The following is a 15,062-nucleotide window of genomic DNA, read 5'->3' as shown; positions in this document are numbered from 1 at the left end:
AAATTGTCTGAAATGAAAGGAATTGATGTGCTACAATTTGTATTTCAAAGCCTATTGATTTCTTCTCCTATAAACAAATATGTGTTTTCCTTACTCTATGAGTGGACATCTTTAAATTACGGGTAACACGTCACTCAAATTTCCTCTCTTTCTCTTTATGTGGCTAATTTTGATGAATTTAATGGAATTTTCTAGATAGGTTTTCACTGTAAATTCATTTACCATTTAGAGCATCTTCTAGATAAGGTTATTAAGATTCCCAATCATAGAGTAACCCCCAACATCATCCAATTGAGAGAAAAGACCAATGCCTTTTAAAATTTCCCCCCTTTCTCTTTCTGTTGTTAATTTTGATGCCTCTTGTGGAATTTTATTGATGGGTTTTTATTTCAAAACAGTTTTGGAAGCAGGTGAAATATTCAACATGAACAGAGGTTAAACACAAGGAGTTCCTAAACCAATTCCTCATCTTTCCCCAAAGCTGCTCCACACTCATCTTCCTATTTTAACTGATGGAAACTCCAGCCTTCCAGATGCTCAGGCCAAAACCTGGGGGTCACCCTGATCCCTTTCCTTCCAGTCTCTGGCCAAGCTCTGTTGGCTCTACTGCCACTGCCACCACCCCAAGCAGACCCCACCCCCTCACCTCTCTCCAGGGTGATAGCAAAGCCTCTGTTCCACCACTGCCTCCCTTGAGTCTATTTTCAACAACACTCAGGGATCCTTACCAATCACTCGTCAGATCATGTCACTTCTCTGCTCAAACGTAGGCAACGGTTCTTCCCTTCCCTCCAATAAATGGGCCTCACAATGGTCTCTGAGGCCAGCCTGATCTGGCCTGATTGGGCCCTCATACTTCCTCTGGGCCTCACCTCTCACTGCTCTGCTCTTCCCTTGCCCTTCCAGGCACACCTGCCGAAAAACAGGCCACATCAAGGCACATGTGATTGTTCCCTCAGCCTGGAAGGCTTTGCCCCCTGACGGCCACGTGGCCCCATCCTTGACCTCCCACAAGCCTATGCTCCTAGGTGCCCATTGTTCCAGCCTGCCCTGTGCACAACTGCAACCAGCCTGGTCCCTACTCCCCATCCCTCCCATCCTGATCAATTTTCATTCCATCACACTTATCATCTGTGAGTACATTACATAACTTATTAATTGTGAAGTTCCTGCTTACTCTGTATGTCCACACACTAAAATACAAGTAAGCTCCATGTGGGCAAGGAGGCTTTTTTACCTACTGTGTTCCTGTTTATCTCTAGCACTCCTAGATCAGCGCCTGATACAACAGGCAGTAACTAAATATTTGATAAACCAAAGAAAAGTAAAATGAGAGAAAAATATTTTTCTCCAGAGATCAGTGGTTTCTCAGCTTGGCCTCAGTGTGTTCTTCACAGGTGATGGGTACCTAACATGGGGTAAAAAGTTGCTCATGTCATGGACCTAATTTACGTCCCTGAATTCAGGATTAAGTATGGAAGTTCATTTCCCACCTTGAAGGCAAAAAATTCTCAAATTATTTGCACCCAGATTCAACCTCAAGGTATAAACAAAGCCACAGCTCCCTTCTTAGCTACAAGTTTTATTGTGCACACCTCAAATAAGCCACATTTTAGATATAACTTAAGCCTTAGAATCTTGTTGAAAAATAAAGTTAATGTTTGTATTAATCCATAATCACGCTGCTAATAAAGACATACCGGAGACTGGGTAATATATAAAATAAAGAGGTTTAATTGACTCACAGTTCTGCAGGGCTGGGGAGGCCTTAGGAAACTTACAATCATGGTGAAAGGAGACGCAAACATGTCTTTCTTCACATGGTGGCAGCAAGAAGAATCAGTGCCCAGCAAAGGGGGAAGCCCCTTATAAAATGATCAAATCTCATGAGAACTCACTCACTATCACGAGAACAGCATGGGGGCACCTGCCCCCATAATTCAATTACCTCTACCTGGTCCCTCCCATGACACGTGGGGATTAAAGGAACTATAATTCAAGATGAGATTTGGGTGGGGACACAGCCAAACCATGTCAATGTTGAAATGTTTAAAGTGGAAGACCTGGGGTTTTCTTCTTTTTCATACTCTGAGTCCTGTTGTTCCTATATCCTCTACTCATTTCTTCAAATGTTCAAGCAAATATTTGTTGAATGACTCTACTTATGTGCCCAGTGATTTATTGGTGTCAAATACAAGACAGAGTCCCTGTAAAAAAAAAAAAGGAGGACAGGGTATCACCTGCTACCTATGTGCTCTGAGGGAGGGAAGGGCACGGACTGCCTGCCACGCTGTGCCACCCACCTCTCAGCCCATTGCTGCCTGGCCACCATTCATCATCTCTTAGGGGACTAGCAGCAGCTGCAATGCGCTTCCCTGGCTGGCACTGGGGCTGCCTGTTTTTCTAACCTACGAATCTGACCCACCATACCCTGATCATCTTTTCCCTGTGGATCTTTACATCCAGGCTTCTCACAGCTCCCTGGACCCTTTGTCACCTGGCCCCCTCACCTGTCTCACCCTACCTTCTCCTCGTCTCCATTTGCACCTGCGTCTCCAACCGTCAGAGTTACTCACACACCTCCCCAGAGCTAGACAGCCCCGGCCTCCTCCCAGCTTCTCTGCACCTGGAATGCTCTATGCCCCCTCATCGACCTTCTCATTCTCTAGGGGTTAACACGGGTGAGACCCTCCCTGGAGAGTGGCCCTGATTAACCTGGAACACGAGTTTTCTGCTCCTCTGTGTTGCTGCTCTGTATGTATCGGAACAGCCCTTCTCCAGGTGTGGTCTGTAGAGGGGTCACCGAGACCCTTCCAAGGAGTCCACAAGTTGAAAATTATTTTCTGAAAAATGTCAAGTAGCATTTGCCTTTTCCTCTCTGAGGACATGTGCACTGATGGTGCAAAGCATCTGCTGCTGTCTCAGCACAAATAAGACAAGAACACCAAACTGCGCTCAGCACCATCACGCTCTTCATTGCCACACTCTTAAATTTAAAAACGCGCCAGTTTCATTTAAGAATGTCCTCAGTGGAGCAGCAAAAATTGGTAATTGTCCTAAATCTCCACCCTTGGAAGGAAGCACACTTACAACTCGCCAGCTGCATACCCAAGCACAATCGTAGCATTGAGGAAAAACATACGTACAACTGTGTTGGGAGCTGAACTAACTGCTTTTTTTCAAGAACCACAATTTTTACTTGGAAAATAAAGGTGAGAAAAAAACATTTTCTTTAAAAGGAACAAAAGGAGCCTGACAGTATTGGTAGATATAATCCAAACTGTCCAACAAAAATCAGAATCTTGGAAAATTTGTGTCTGACACCATGAGCTTCCCAATACTTCTCCAATGAGATCTGAGTGTGAAATTTTTTTTTGAGACAAGGTCTCGCTCTGTCACCCAGGCTGAGTGCAGTGGCACAATCATAGCTCCCTGAAGACTCAACCTCCTAGGCTCAAGCAATCCTCCCACCTCAGCCTCCCGAGTAGCTGGGACCACAGGCACAAGCCACCATGCCCAGCTAATTTTTTATTTTTGTAGAGATAGGATATCACTACATTGCCCAGGCTGGTCTCAACCTCCTGGCCTCAAGCCATCCTCCTGCCTCTGCCTCCCAAAAGTCCTGGGATTACTGGTGTGAGCCACTATGACTGGTCTGAAAGTGATTTTTAATACTGTGAAATGAAATGTCCACATTTGGAAGATCTACATAATTTAGTGATCCCACATTTCCAAATAAACAAGACATGTTATGAAATCATGCATGAGTAAAAGATCTATTCCAAGTGTAAGACAGGCCAATGAATTTTAATGACACCAAATAAGAAAACTCCACCAATAATGCCTCAGGTTCCACATTGCAACTAACCTTGAAGAAATGGCCACTTGTTGAGTTTTGGGGCACTATGAAAGAATATCCACAGTTGTCTGAAAGGAGTATCAAAATACTCCTCCCTTTTCCAACTACATTTATCTGTATAAGAATGAATTTTCTTTAAATAACTTCCACCAAAGCAATACACTGCAACAGACTGAATGCAGACGCTGATATGAGAATCTAGCTTTCTTCTATTAAGATGCACATTAAAGAAATTTGCAAAAATGTAAAATAAGGCTACTCTTCTCACTAAGGTTTGTTTTTTTTTTTTGGTTTGAGGAGACATTTCATTAAAAGTATGTTTATTGTGTTTACATAAAAATGGATCCACTATAGTTATGTTAAAATAAATAAACATTTTGGACATTTCTCAGTTTACATTTCTAATACAGTCAGTATCAATAGATATAGATGTAGGCCCGCATAACTAAAGCTCTTTGGGGCCCTCAATAATTTGTAACAGTAAAGGGTCCAGAAAGAGACCGACATGTCCGAGAACCGTAAAACTAATGACAATGGTGGATTATGACTGCTGTCTGTACACACGTCTGCCTCCAGATCATAGCACCCCGAATACCACAACTGTGGTTTTTTTTCATGTTTGTATTTCTGCCATCAAACATGGTGCTTGACACGTAAACTCAGTTTATTACCTTACAGTTCTGAAATCTGAAGACTAAGGCCACAGGGCTGTGTTCTATCTGTAGGCTCTAAGGGAGGACTCTTTCCATCCCTTTTCCAAATTCTAGAGGCTGCCTGCTTTCCTTGGCTCATGGCTGCCACCTCTCTCCCTCCCTCATCACATTTACTTCTCTGATTCTGACCCTCCTCCCTCCAGTAAGGACCCCTGTGATTACACTGGGCCTCCCACCTAATCCATGAAAATCCATCCCCCATCTCAAGATAATTAACTTAATCACATCTTCAAAGTATTTTGAAATTTAAAATCTCTTTTGCCATATTCACAGGTTCTGGGGATTCGAATGTGGACATGTTTGGGATGGGCCATTATTCTGTCCACCACAGCCATGTACTAAGGCAATGGAGTAAAAACAAGGCAGAAAAATACCCCAGTATTTTCCCCAATTTTTTTTGTTGTTGTTCTTGTTTTTTATGAGACAGAGTCTTGCTCTGTCATCCAGGCTGGAATGCAGTGGCACAATCTTGGCTCACTACAACCTCCACCTCCTGGGTTCAAGCGATTCTCCTGCCTCAGCCTCCCGAGTGATAGCCTGAACTACAGGTGTGAGCCACCACACCCAGCTAATTTTTGTATTTTTAATAAAGACAGGGTTTCACCATGTTGCGCAGGCTGGTCTTTGAACTCCTGAGCTCAAATGATTGGCCTGACTCAGCCTCCCAAAGTCCTGGGATTACAGGCGTAAGCCACCGCGCCCAGCCAATTTTCCTCAATATTTAGAATTCTCCAGGCCAGGATGAGAAAGAAACTAAGAACAATGATGACCTCTGGAAGAGACACTGCACGGCTAAGAAGAGGGTAGGAGGAATGTATCTACATATTCAACAAACACTTACATGGCCTTTACTATGTGCCAGGCAGTATCTAGTGCTTTCCAAATATTAGTCTGTTGCTCCCACAAAAATCCTAGACCATTTTATAGTTGCAAAAACTAAGCTTTCAGGTTGAGTGACTTGCCCAAGGTCACACAACTAGTGAGTAGGAGAGGCTGGAGCCAGAACCTGAACTAGGTCATCAGATGGTGTCCATGCTCTTCACCACTGCCCGATGTAGCTTGGGGGACTTAGCTGTCACTGTTTACCCTTCTACACTGCTGGCATTTCGTACCATGCACATGTATTACCATCTGAAAAAGTGAAGATAGTGTCACAATACAGTTATCTCTAAACATGAGAGTAGGAAGATAATTATCACACTTGGTCCTTCCCAATGATCTCACTTCCTTCATAGGCAGGAATAAAGTGAGAAATATAATTCACTTTCAAGCCCCTTACAAAAGAAGGGGAAAAAAATAGAAACACAAACAAGCACCATTTGGCAGCCAGTACTCATAACACCGACAGGAAAGTGAGATCTTTTTTTTTTTTCCTTATGTAACAGGCTGTAAAGTTTCCTCTTCTCAGCAGCCAATGGTTTCATAGAACTACTGCTTCAGAGAGAGTTGGCTCCCTCTACCTTCATAGGAGACCTGCCTGGCACCCCAAACTCTTAAATGTCTATCAAAAGTGGCAGAGCCAACACATATTTCACACAGTGTGCTTCAGAGAACTTCTGTAAATTTTTATCTGAAAGATGTACTTATATTTAATGTTCAGAGAGAAAAGCCAAGACTGATTTTTACTCAAAATGCTGGGAACGTTTATTTAACAGTTCTCCTCCTGACCCTCATACTGCCTGGTCCTCTTTGTCATGGGCTGTCCCCTCCCCACCAGCTGCCCCTGTCACAGGCCAGCAGGGTGTTATTCCATCTACCTCACCCCTAAAGGGGACCAGTGAGGACCACACTTTAGTGGAGATGGCTTCCCAATGCTGAGGAAGACTTAGGTTTTACAGAGAACATACAGGTGTTCCTTTATTCATTCTTTACTCTAAAACATTTGAGTATTTATTTTATAAGGGACTTATGATCATTCAACACAATACTCTAAGATCCAAAAGAATGAAGCCAGAGTGGTGGGATGAGAGAGGTGACAGGCAGGGGCAAGCTTTTCAAGTCACACACACTCCAGTGGCCATCAAATGAGCAGACAAGTTCTCCATATTTTATAGAAGGCAGGGGGAAGTAGTAATACAATACTCGTTAGTTAGTTAATTAGCTAGTTGGTTTTTCAGATGCATGCAATGATATGTTATAAATTCCTGGAATTCAGTGTTTTCTACAATCTGGCCCCAATAGACTTTCCAACCTTTCTTCCCGTGACCTCTACATGCAGCCTCTGTCTTCCAGCTTGCTTGCTCTATGTGAGATGCCCTTCACTCCACCGCCACCACACACCTCCAGGTCCACGGCCTGTCCATCCGCAGTGCTGAGATCAAGCACAAACCCTTTCAGAAACTGTCCTCTGACGCTGATAATGAGAGCCCTGTGCCTTGCTTCTGAGTGCCTTTGCTCTTGTAAAACAGAAAAATTAGTGGGAATCCCACCTCTGACCTCTAATTCTCTTCATTGCAAATGTTTGTTTTCTTTGGAGCCAGGAATTATTTACAAGTGTTTTCCAATTCAACTATGAGCTTCTTGAGAGTATGAAATAATGTGTAATTCACCTTTATGTACCCTCGACATTTCACAAAAGGTTATCTGTTAAACGTACAAGTGAATAAATAAATGACTGAGAATACGAAAAAGAGAATCAAACAAAACTAAGTTTTATAAGGAAATTGGTATCCCAGGATCTTAATTTTTTTCACCACTAAGAGAAAGCCACACGCTCACTTCCACACTGATGGAAATGAAACCGATCTTTAGCACAGACACAACAAACTCGTAATTCTGAGACAGAAGTTCTGTGTCCTGGTAAAGCCAGTATTTCCCAATCAGATTGTTTTCTGATTTAAAAAAAAAAAAAATGTACCACTCATCTTTAGGAACACTAATATGTTTTTACATCTGGAAATCTGGGGTGTCAGCCAGCCAGACTCAGTAATAGCAGTTTTACACACAAACAGAGCATTCTCTGAGCTAAATGCTGTTAGTCATCCTAAACAGGCTACGGAAGCCAAAATGCCCTCACTCTCATAAACAGGAAATAAGTGGGTTTGCCACATCAGAGTTGGCTCTATAATTCTTTTCCCTGGTGAGAAGCTATATAATGGACACATACATTCCCAAGAGCAATTCATTCCAAAGAGCAAATTTACATCTAAGTGGCTTCTGGTAGCTTGAGACTCTACACTACTCATGGCAATTTTAAAAAAGAATGATTCAAAGGGGGCGTGGAGGCTAAAAAAGAACCTCAGGCTGCAATTACCTTCATCATCTGGTAAGCATGTGTTGGATTTATATCGTCTAAATGGAAGGAAAACATAGGTCTTTTCTATTTTGTCCCCTACTAAATATACCTCCAATCCTAACAAGGTAGGATTAATGGCTGTTTATAGATGGAGAGTTCATTAATGCGACAAGTTCAGTGTTTACATAAAGACTTTGTTCAGAAACTCTATGCCCAATGAGACTTTCTTAAAAGCTGCTGGAATGTTTCAAAAGATGGCAAACACTAGAAAAGGGATTTTCATACATAAATCACAAATACGGCATTAACAGGGTCCCAGTATAAACAGGTCTGGCCCGTCCAATCCCTTCAAAGGTCACCTTGTTGGCTCTAAAATAACACTGGCCTCTTTGGGGAATTCCAGTGGTAAAATTAATTCTCTCTATAAAGTTTTTACAGACGATATTTCCGCTCAAGTCAAATACAGCCTATGGACATTTCCTCTCTCCACCGTGAATAACTAGAACAGAAATGTAAGCCCTTCAAGGCAAAATCAAACGGTCATTCATTTCTTAAGAAGCAGAGGAACTTCATACTGAACCCTCATCAATTCTCCATATATTCCTGTCTCTTCTGCTCCTCACAGAGCATCATAGGCATAGTGGAGCGAAGCTGGAAGATCTTTGCTTCCTAGTGTAAGTGATTTGCCAAATGGAACATGGTGTCTTCCAAGCATGGACTGAGCAACAAATGAGGTGAGCTAAGAGTCAACTGCCTGCATGCTGAGCACACGAGGAAAGACAATGGTGGAGGTTTGGGACACACGATTCCTAAGAACACACATGCGCAACAGCGATCATGTACTGGGAACTTTACGCATATTATCTCATTCCATCCTCAAAACCTCAGCATACAGGAAACAGTAAGTCCTACTGCTCCATTTCAGGCCACCTCTTTTAGACTAATGGCCAATGGGCAGCAGGAGTGCTCACACCAGCCCCAGGGCTGCTCTCCAGGCGATGCAGGCTAGAGAGGCTGGCTCTCCAGGGCTGCTTTCCACACCTGCCCAGGTTAAAAATGAGGCTTGCGGCTGGGCGCGGAGGCTCACACATGTAATCCCAGCACTTTGGGAGGTCAAGGCGGGCAGATCGCCTGAGGTCGGGAGTTCGAGACCAGCCTGACCAACATGGAGAACCCTCATCTCTACTAAAAATAAAAAATTAGCCAGGCATGGTGGCGCATGACTGTAATCCCAGCTACTCGGGAGGTTGAGGCAGGAGAATCTCTTGAACCAGGAGGTGGAGGTTGAGGTGAGCTGAGACCGCACCATTGCACTCCAGCCTGGGCAACAAGAGCAAAACTCCATCTCAAAAAAAAAAAAAAAAAAAGCCGGGGGAGCCGGGGGGGAAGATGGCTTGCACTGCCCCAAGTCTCCTGCAGGAGGTGCATCGACAGCAAAACCCTGGAGTCTACATTTTCATTAAGCTCAGCAGGTTGAGTCCTGGGCACTAGGAAGTTTGAGACCCATTTTCCTAAACATTATTCATATCAATGAATGTCAAATACTGCAAGGATGCTTCTTTTGTAGAAAAGCAGAACCTTAACAGCAACCCACAAGCAACCCCCTAGTTTCCTGGGACCTGCCACTGTGACTAACACCTCTTTCAGTCAAAGACTGATTAGATACAGAGATATAGACAGAGACAGGGTTTCCCTCCCCTACTTGAAACTGATCAAGTGACAAAGGTTAACCAACATAAACTTCAGGACATGACTGAAAGCCCTGAACTCTTGTTCCCAGGGCACCCCCGCCCCCCAACATTTTAAGCGCTCGACAGGGGGCTATAAATATTCCATTTGGATGGTCAACATAAGCCCAAACAAGTGCTTAAGGCTTTCCTTTTCATCTACCTTCTGATATTCTTATAATTTCTCTTTTTAAAAAAACAGGTCTTCTTTCCCAGAGAGCCAGCCATTTGGTTTTTATAGTAAGGAAAGGATTGGCTTCTCTGGAAAAGCAAACAGAACTTTCCTTCTTTTCAAGTACATGATTGCCTTCTAGCAATGCCAAGGGAACGTGAACTTTAGGGAAAGGCAGGCTCTCAAATGGCTGGCCACTGCTAAGTTATACTTCAAAGTTGTATTAAAAACTGTTTGTCAAAGTCATTTAAATTTTTGATTTCTGTAAATTTTAACTTTTTTAGTTAAAAAATGGGATTACTGTTTTCTAATTCATTGCAAAAGCAAATCAAGGTAATTTTTAATAAAACAGGAAGCTGCAAAGGAGAGGGAGGAGGAGGAGAAGCACATTTTCAGAATTCCTGCCAAGTAAAACACTGGGCTGAAGATGCCACAGACAGGAACTCCCCCAAACTCACAGGGTCCACAGGAGCAGGGGGAGAAACATTATCCTCTGGATGAGAAAAGTGAGGCTCAGCATCTTCATTCAGGCTCCCCAAAAAGCAGAGTCTGAGCCAAGGATTTGGGTACAGAAGTTTATTTGGAAGGTAACCCTGAGATTCCCAAAGGAGGGGGTAGGAAGAGTGTGGCAGGAAGGGCAGGAAGCCCATGGGAGGTGTGAAAGCGAGGATGCTGTGGGCAGCTGGGGCTCATTCCAGAGCCCATCTGCAGAGCTGTGTGGACTGCACCTCAGGACCGTTTCCACCAGGGTAAAGAGGCTGGGGTAGTATCCACCAAAGCCCAGAACTCCCTGGGTGAGTCAAAAAACCCGTACAGGGCAGCCCAGGACCCGAACCCACGTCTGACTCAAAACCTGTATGCTTGTTACCATGCCACCTCTCAGAGTTTCCACAAACATAGGCTTCTCTTGCCATTCAGATGTTGCATATGAATGAGAGACCTGGTCTTTTTTCACTTTTACCTTTTAATTCACCCACCTACCCTTATTTTCTTGTCCCCTCAACCTTCAAAATGGAAGACTTCCTTCCGAGATGTTTGCCCACAGGCATTTAACTTCCTTCACAAGCAACATAACTATCTCAAAAAGAAAAAGAAAAGTCTATGTTTGTGGTGTCTGGGGAAGGAGTCTGCTGGGGCTGTTTTTTCCAGCACAAGCAGCATCACTATGGAACAGCCACCTGGAGCTTAGGAGAGGGGAGGAATGGTAAAGCTCAGGGCAGAGGCGGGCGGGGCGCTGCCTGGGAGACTGTCACATGCAGAGAGCACAGTCTTGCCAGGACACCAGGAAAGGGTTAGTGGCTCCCACTAGGCTGGCAGTGGAAGAACCTGCAAGGTTCCATCAGGAGGCATGATGTGGACAAGCACCGTGCCTGCCTGGCTAAGCTCTTTGTCCACACAGACATAGGGTATAAAGGATTAGACAGTCCGAATGGCTGCCTAAGATGAGTAATAGAATAGCGGTTTAACAGATCCAGGACTGCCTCTTTATTCTGTTTCCCTAGCAAAATAAATAAATAAATAAATAAAAGTGGCTTAACTCACCTGCTTGATCCTTACTATTTTTTAAAAAAATTAAAAAGTAAAGAAAAACAGCCAGGCGCGGTTGCTTACACCTGTAATCCCAGCACTTTGGGAGGCTGAGGGGGGTAGATCGCTTCAGGTCAGGAGTTCAAGACCAGCCTGGCCAACATGGTGAAACCCCATCTCTACTAAAAATACAAAAATTATCCAGGCGTGGTGGCGTATTCCTGTAGTCCCAGCTACCTCGGAGGCTGAGGCAAGGGAATCGCTTGAAACCGGGAGGTGGAGGTTGCAGTGAGCCAAGATTGTGCCACTGCACTCCAGCCTAGGTGACAGAGAAGAAAGATTCTGTCTCAAAAAAAAAAAAAAAAAAAAAAAAGGTAAATTTGCCCCTTTCTCTGCTTTCTATAGGAATTCATTCCCACAAGTACCAAAAGTATTATAGCCTCTGTGGTAATTTCTTATTATGATAAAATACATAGAGACATAACACAGGTAGTGAATGTATCCCTCAAGAGTAATGAATCCAACAAATGGACACATGCATGTATTATATGGAATACTCAGGCCCATAACAGCAGCCTAGGGTAGCTGAATGATGGCCCTAATATACCCAAGTAATTAATAAGTTCCATCATAATTTTTGTTTTATGACATTCACTTTTATATGCCAATAGTCCATTTAATGGCATTTTAAATTAGAGGAAGGCCCCAAGAGAGGAGGAGAAAGCACGAGATACCGTATTGAATCACAAATCTTACCATCTGATTTTTTAATTCCAAAAATGACCTAATAAACTTCCTTTATAATTAAATCAATCCTAACAACTTCTCTTTGGTGCTTTTCATTCATTTTTGGTAATCATGCAGAGATTTCAATTGGAAATCCATTATCATCGTAATTAAGTATAAAAATTGCTCTGTGCTCTCCCAGGAAAAAGACCCCACACTTGGTCTCCTGTGGAGCTTGACCCGGGCTCTCCAGAGGTACAAAGCAAAACTACTGGTTTTCAGTACCCTAATTTACTTGACTGCAGTGCATGAAATACACATGAATGATACACTCAAAACTTCAGACCTTCAAATGATTTCCTCATATGGAAGTCTTACCGTGAGAAAAATATGCTGGCACACAGTTTTTCATTTTTAGGCCTTCACAAAGTTTTAAAATTCATGACCTACATTAAAAGTTTGCTATTTACTGGCCAGGCACGGTGGCTCACGCCTGTAATCCCAGCACTCTGGGAGACCGAGGCAGGTGGATCACCTGAGGTCAGGAGTTTGAGACCAGTCTGGGCAACATGGTGAAGCCCCACCTCTACTAAAAATACAAAAATTAGCCAGGCATGGTGGTACACGCCTGTGATCTCAGCTACTCAGGAGGTTGAGGCACGAGAATCTCTTGAACCCAGGAGACAGAGGTTGCAGTGAGCCGAGATCAAGCCACTGCACTCCAGTCTGGGCGACAGAGTGACACTCTGTCTCAAAAAAATAAAAATAAAAATAAATTTTAAAAAAGAAAGTTTGCTGTTTATTAAGAAAGTAGTACTTCACAAAAGATATAACTGAACTGAAATGCACAGGCTGTTTAAGAGCCCAACAGATTACTGCAAAATGGCTATGCCTCAGATTCAACCAAATAAGAAAAATCTTTCCACTACGGCATTTATGCATGATTTGATCTGCCTTCAGTCACAGAGCCACTACAAGACTAAACATTATGGGTGATTTTTAAAGAGTCCATGATGTTTTAAAAATGTTATTTTGTGCAAAAATAATTATTTTCTATTTTCTTGAAAGCGCTATAATTACTAAAATGCATGAAATTTTGATAAAATCTACTCCAGTTGGCATCTGTGTTCTTCTAATAAATTAGAAAACATTCTTTGAACAGCTTAAATAATCTGAGTTTGCAAGCAAAATTACAGCCTAAAAATATTGGCTGTTGATACCAGCAGTTAAGAAGAAAGTCAGAACAAAGCCTTACCATTGGCTGTATTCTTTTTAAAGTTATCCAGGAATTCCTCCAGCAGTTGAGACTGGTTAGGAGGGGGTAGCAGACTCTTCTGGTCCCTGGAGAACAGGTCACTGTCTGACCAGGATGTACACAGGGTGGCTTTTGTGTCCGGAGGCCGGGCAATCAGAGTGAGTCCGACGCTCTTCTCAGAAAATAGAGCCTCCATCTGCTTGAGGTCAAGATCAGACACAGCTTCCCCATTTAAGGTCATGATCTCATTGCCCTTTCTCAGCCCTGAGAAAAAGGAAGGAGAAACAGAAAAAAAGAGAGAGGGATTACTGTGAGAAATATTTTAAGATGAAAGAAGGCTGCAAACTCAAACCATGTACTCCTAGGGGCTGTTTTGTTTGTCGCTTTCTTCAAAGAAAGTGCCAGCCGGGCACAGTGGCAGGTGCCTGTAGTCCCAGCTAGTCAGGAGGCAGAGGTGGGAAGATCACTTGAGCCCAGGAGTTTGAGGCCAGCCTGGGGTGATATAGCAAGACTCCGTCTTTTAAATAAGAAAAACAGAAAAGAATTAAAAGGCCAAAATGTATAGTATTTAGATGCCACTAAGAGCAAAACAAATGTTAGCTCTCTCACAGCTACTATTAGAAGAAACAGTTTGAAAGAGAAACAACTTGAGAACCACTCATTCATTGCTTTTTCTAATATTTTTCTAGTGTTCTCATGTTAACTCTGTTCCATCAGTGTCTGCCTGTCTGTCTCACACTCTCTTCCTCCTTCCCTCTGTCTATATACATGTATATACTTTCTGTCTTTTAAACACACACACATGCTCTCTCTATATATAGGCATATGCATTTTCTTTCTTTTCTCTCTCTCTCTCTTTCTCGTTTTTTTTTTTTTTTTTTTGAGACGGAATCTCACTCTGTCGCCCAGGCTGGAGTGCAGTGGTGCAATCTCGGCTCACTGCAAGCTCCGCCTCCCGGGTTCACGCCATTCTCCTGCCTCAGCCTCCCGAGTAGCTGAGACTACAGGCACCCACCACCACTCCTGGCTATGTTTTTGTATTTTTAGTAGAGACAGAGTTTCACCGTGTTAGCCAGGATGGTCTCGATCTCCCGACCTCGTGATCCGCCCACCTCGGCCTCCCAAAGTGCTGGGATTAGAGCTGTGAGCCACTGTGCCCGGCTTCTCTCTGTCCTTTTTTATGGAGGCAGGAGTCTCACTGTATCTCCCAGGCTGGTCTTGGACTCCTGGACTCAAACAATCCTCCCACGTTCCCACCTCAGCCTCCTCAGCAGCTGGGTTTATGGGAGTGAGAGGCTGTGTTTGGTCACATTTCCAATTAAACTCTTAGGTTTACTTTCTTTAAAATTCCAAGAGAAATCTTTTTCTGACAAAACTGTATGAAGAAACATTCACTAGCCAGGCTGTATTCCACAGTTGCAAATTAAGAGGCAACAGAGGCACGGTGTGCCACACGGACCTTCCCCATACGCCAGGCCATCGGGAAGAACGTCGCTTACAAATATCCGGCTGAGATGCTGATGCTCATCCACCTGCGCTGTAACTGCAAACCCTAGGAAAGAAAATAAAAGGAAAAAGCACGTCTCAACCCACCACACTCAATTTCTCCAACCACATCGGCAGTATCTCCTTGAACATATTTTCTTGTAAGTACAGTATGTTGAGAAAGTCTAAATTACAACTATTTTGAAAGTACAAATATCTTGCGGGGGTAGAAAAAGAAAAACGTCAGACAAGAGGCTTAAGAAATATAAAAACATAACTTTTATTCAAAAGGTGAGACCATGCAGCCACGTGCATAACAGCATAATTCACAATAGCCAAGAGGTGGAAATACCCCAACTGTCT

General features: G+C 43.3%; 1 protein-coding gene across 8 annotated transcripts in view; it reads right to left on the bottom strand.

The window, feature by feature from the left end:
* The window catches only part of LOC105478722 (TIAM Rac1 associated GEF 2), a 322,470-nt gene that overhangs the window by 61,996 nt on the left and 245,412 nt on the right, over nucleotides 1-15,062 (bottom strand). For all 8 annotated transcript variants that reach the window (XM_024791920.2, XM_024791922.2, XM_011736307.3 and 5 more), the window contains 2 exons: nucleotides 14,674-14,766; nucleotides 13,215-13,478 (listed from right to left, as the gene is read on the bottom strand). In XM_024791920.2, the coding sequence (XP_024647688.2) occupies nucleotides 13,215-13,478; nucleotides 14,674-14,766 (357 nt within the window). The remainder of the gene's footprint in view (nucleotides 1-13,214; nucleotides 13,479-14,673; nucleotides 14,767-15,062) is intronic.

This window comes from Macaca nemestrina, chromosome 5, assembly GCF_043159975.1.
Source record: "Macaca nemestrina isolate mMacNem1 chromosome 5, mMacNem.hap1, whole genome shotgun sequence".
Lineage (NCBI taxonomy): Eukaryota > Metazoa > Chordata > Mammalia > Primates > Cercopithecidae > Macaca > Macaca nemestrina.
Note: the sequence above shows the minus strand (reverse complement) of the source record. Positions and strands in the feature narration are given on the sequence as shown.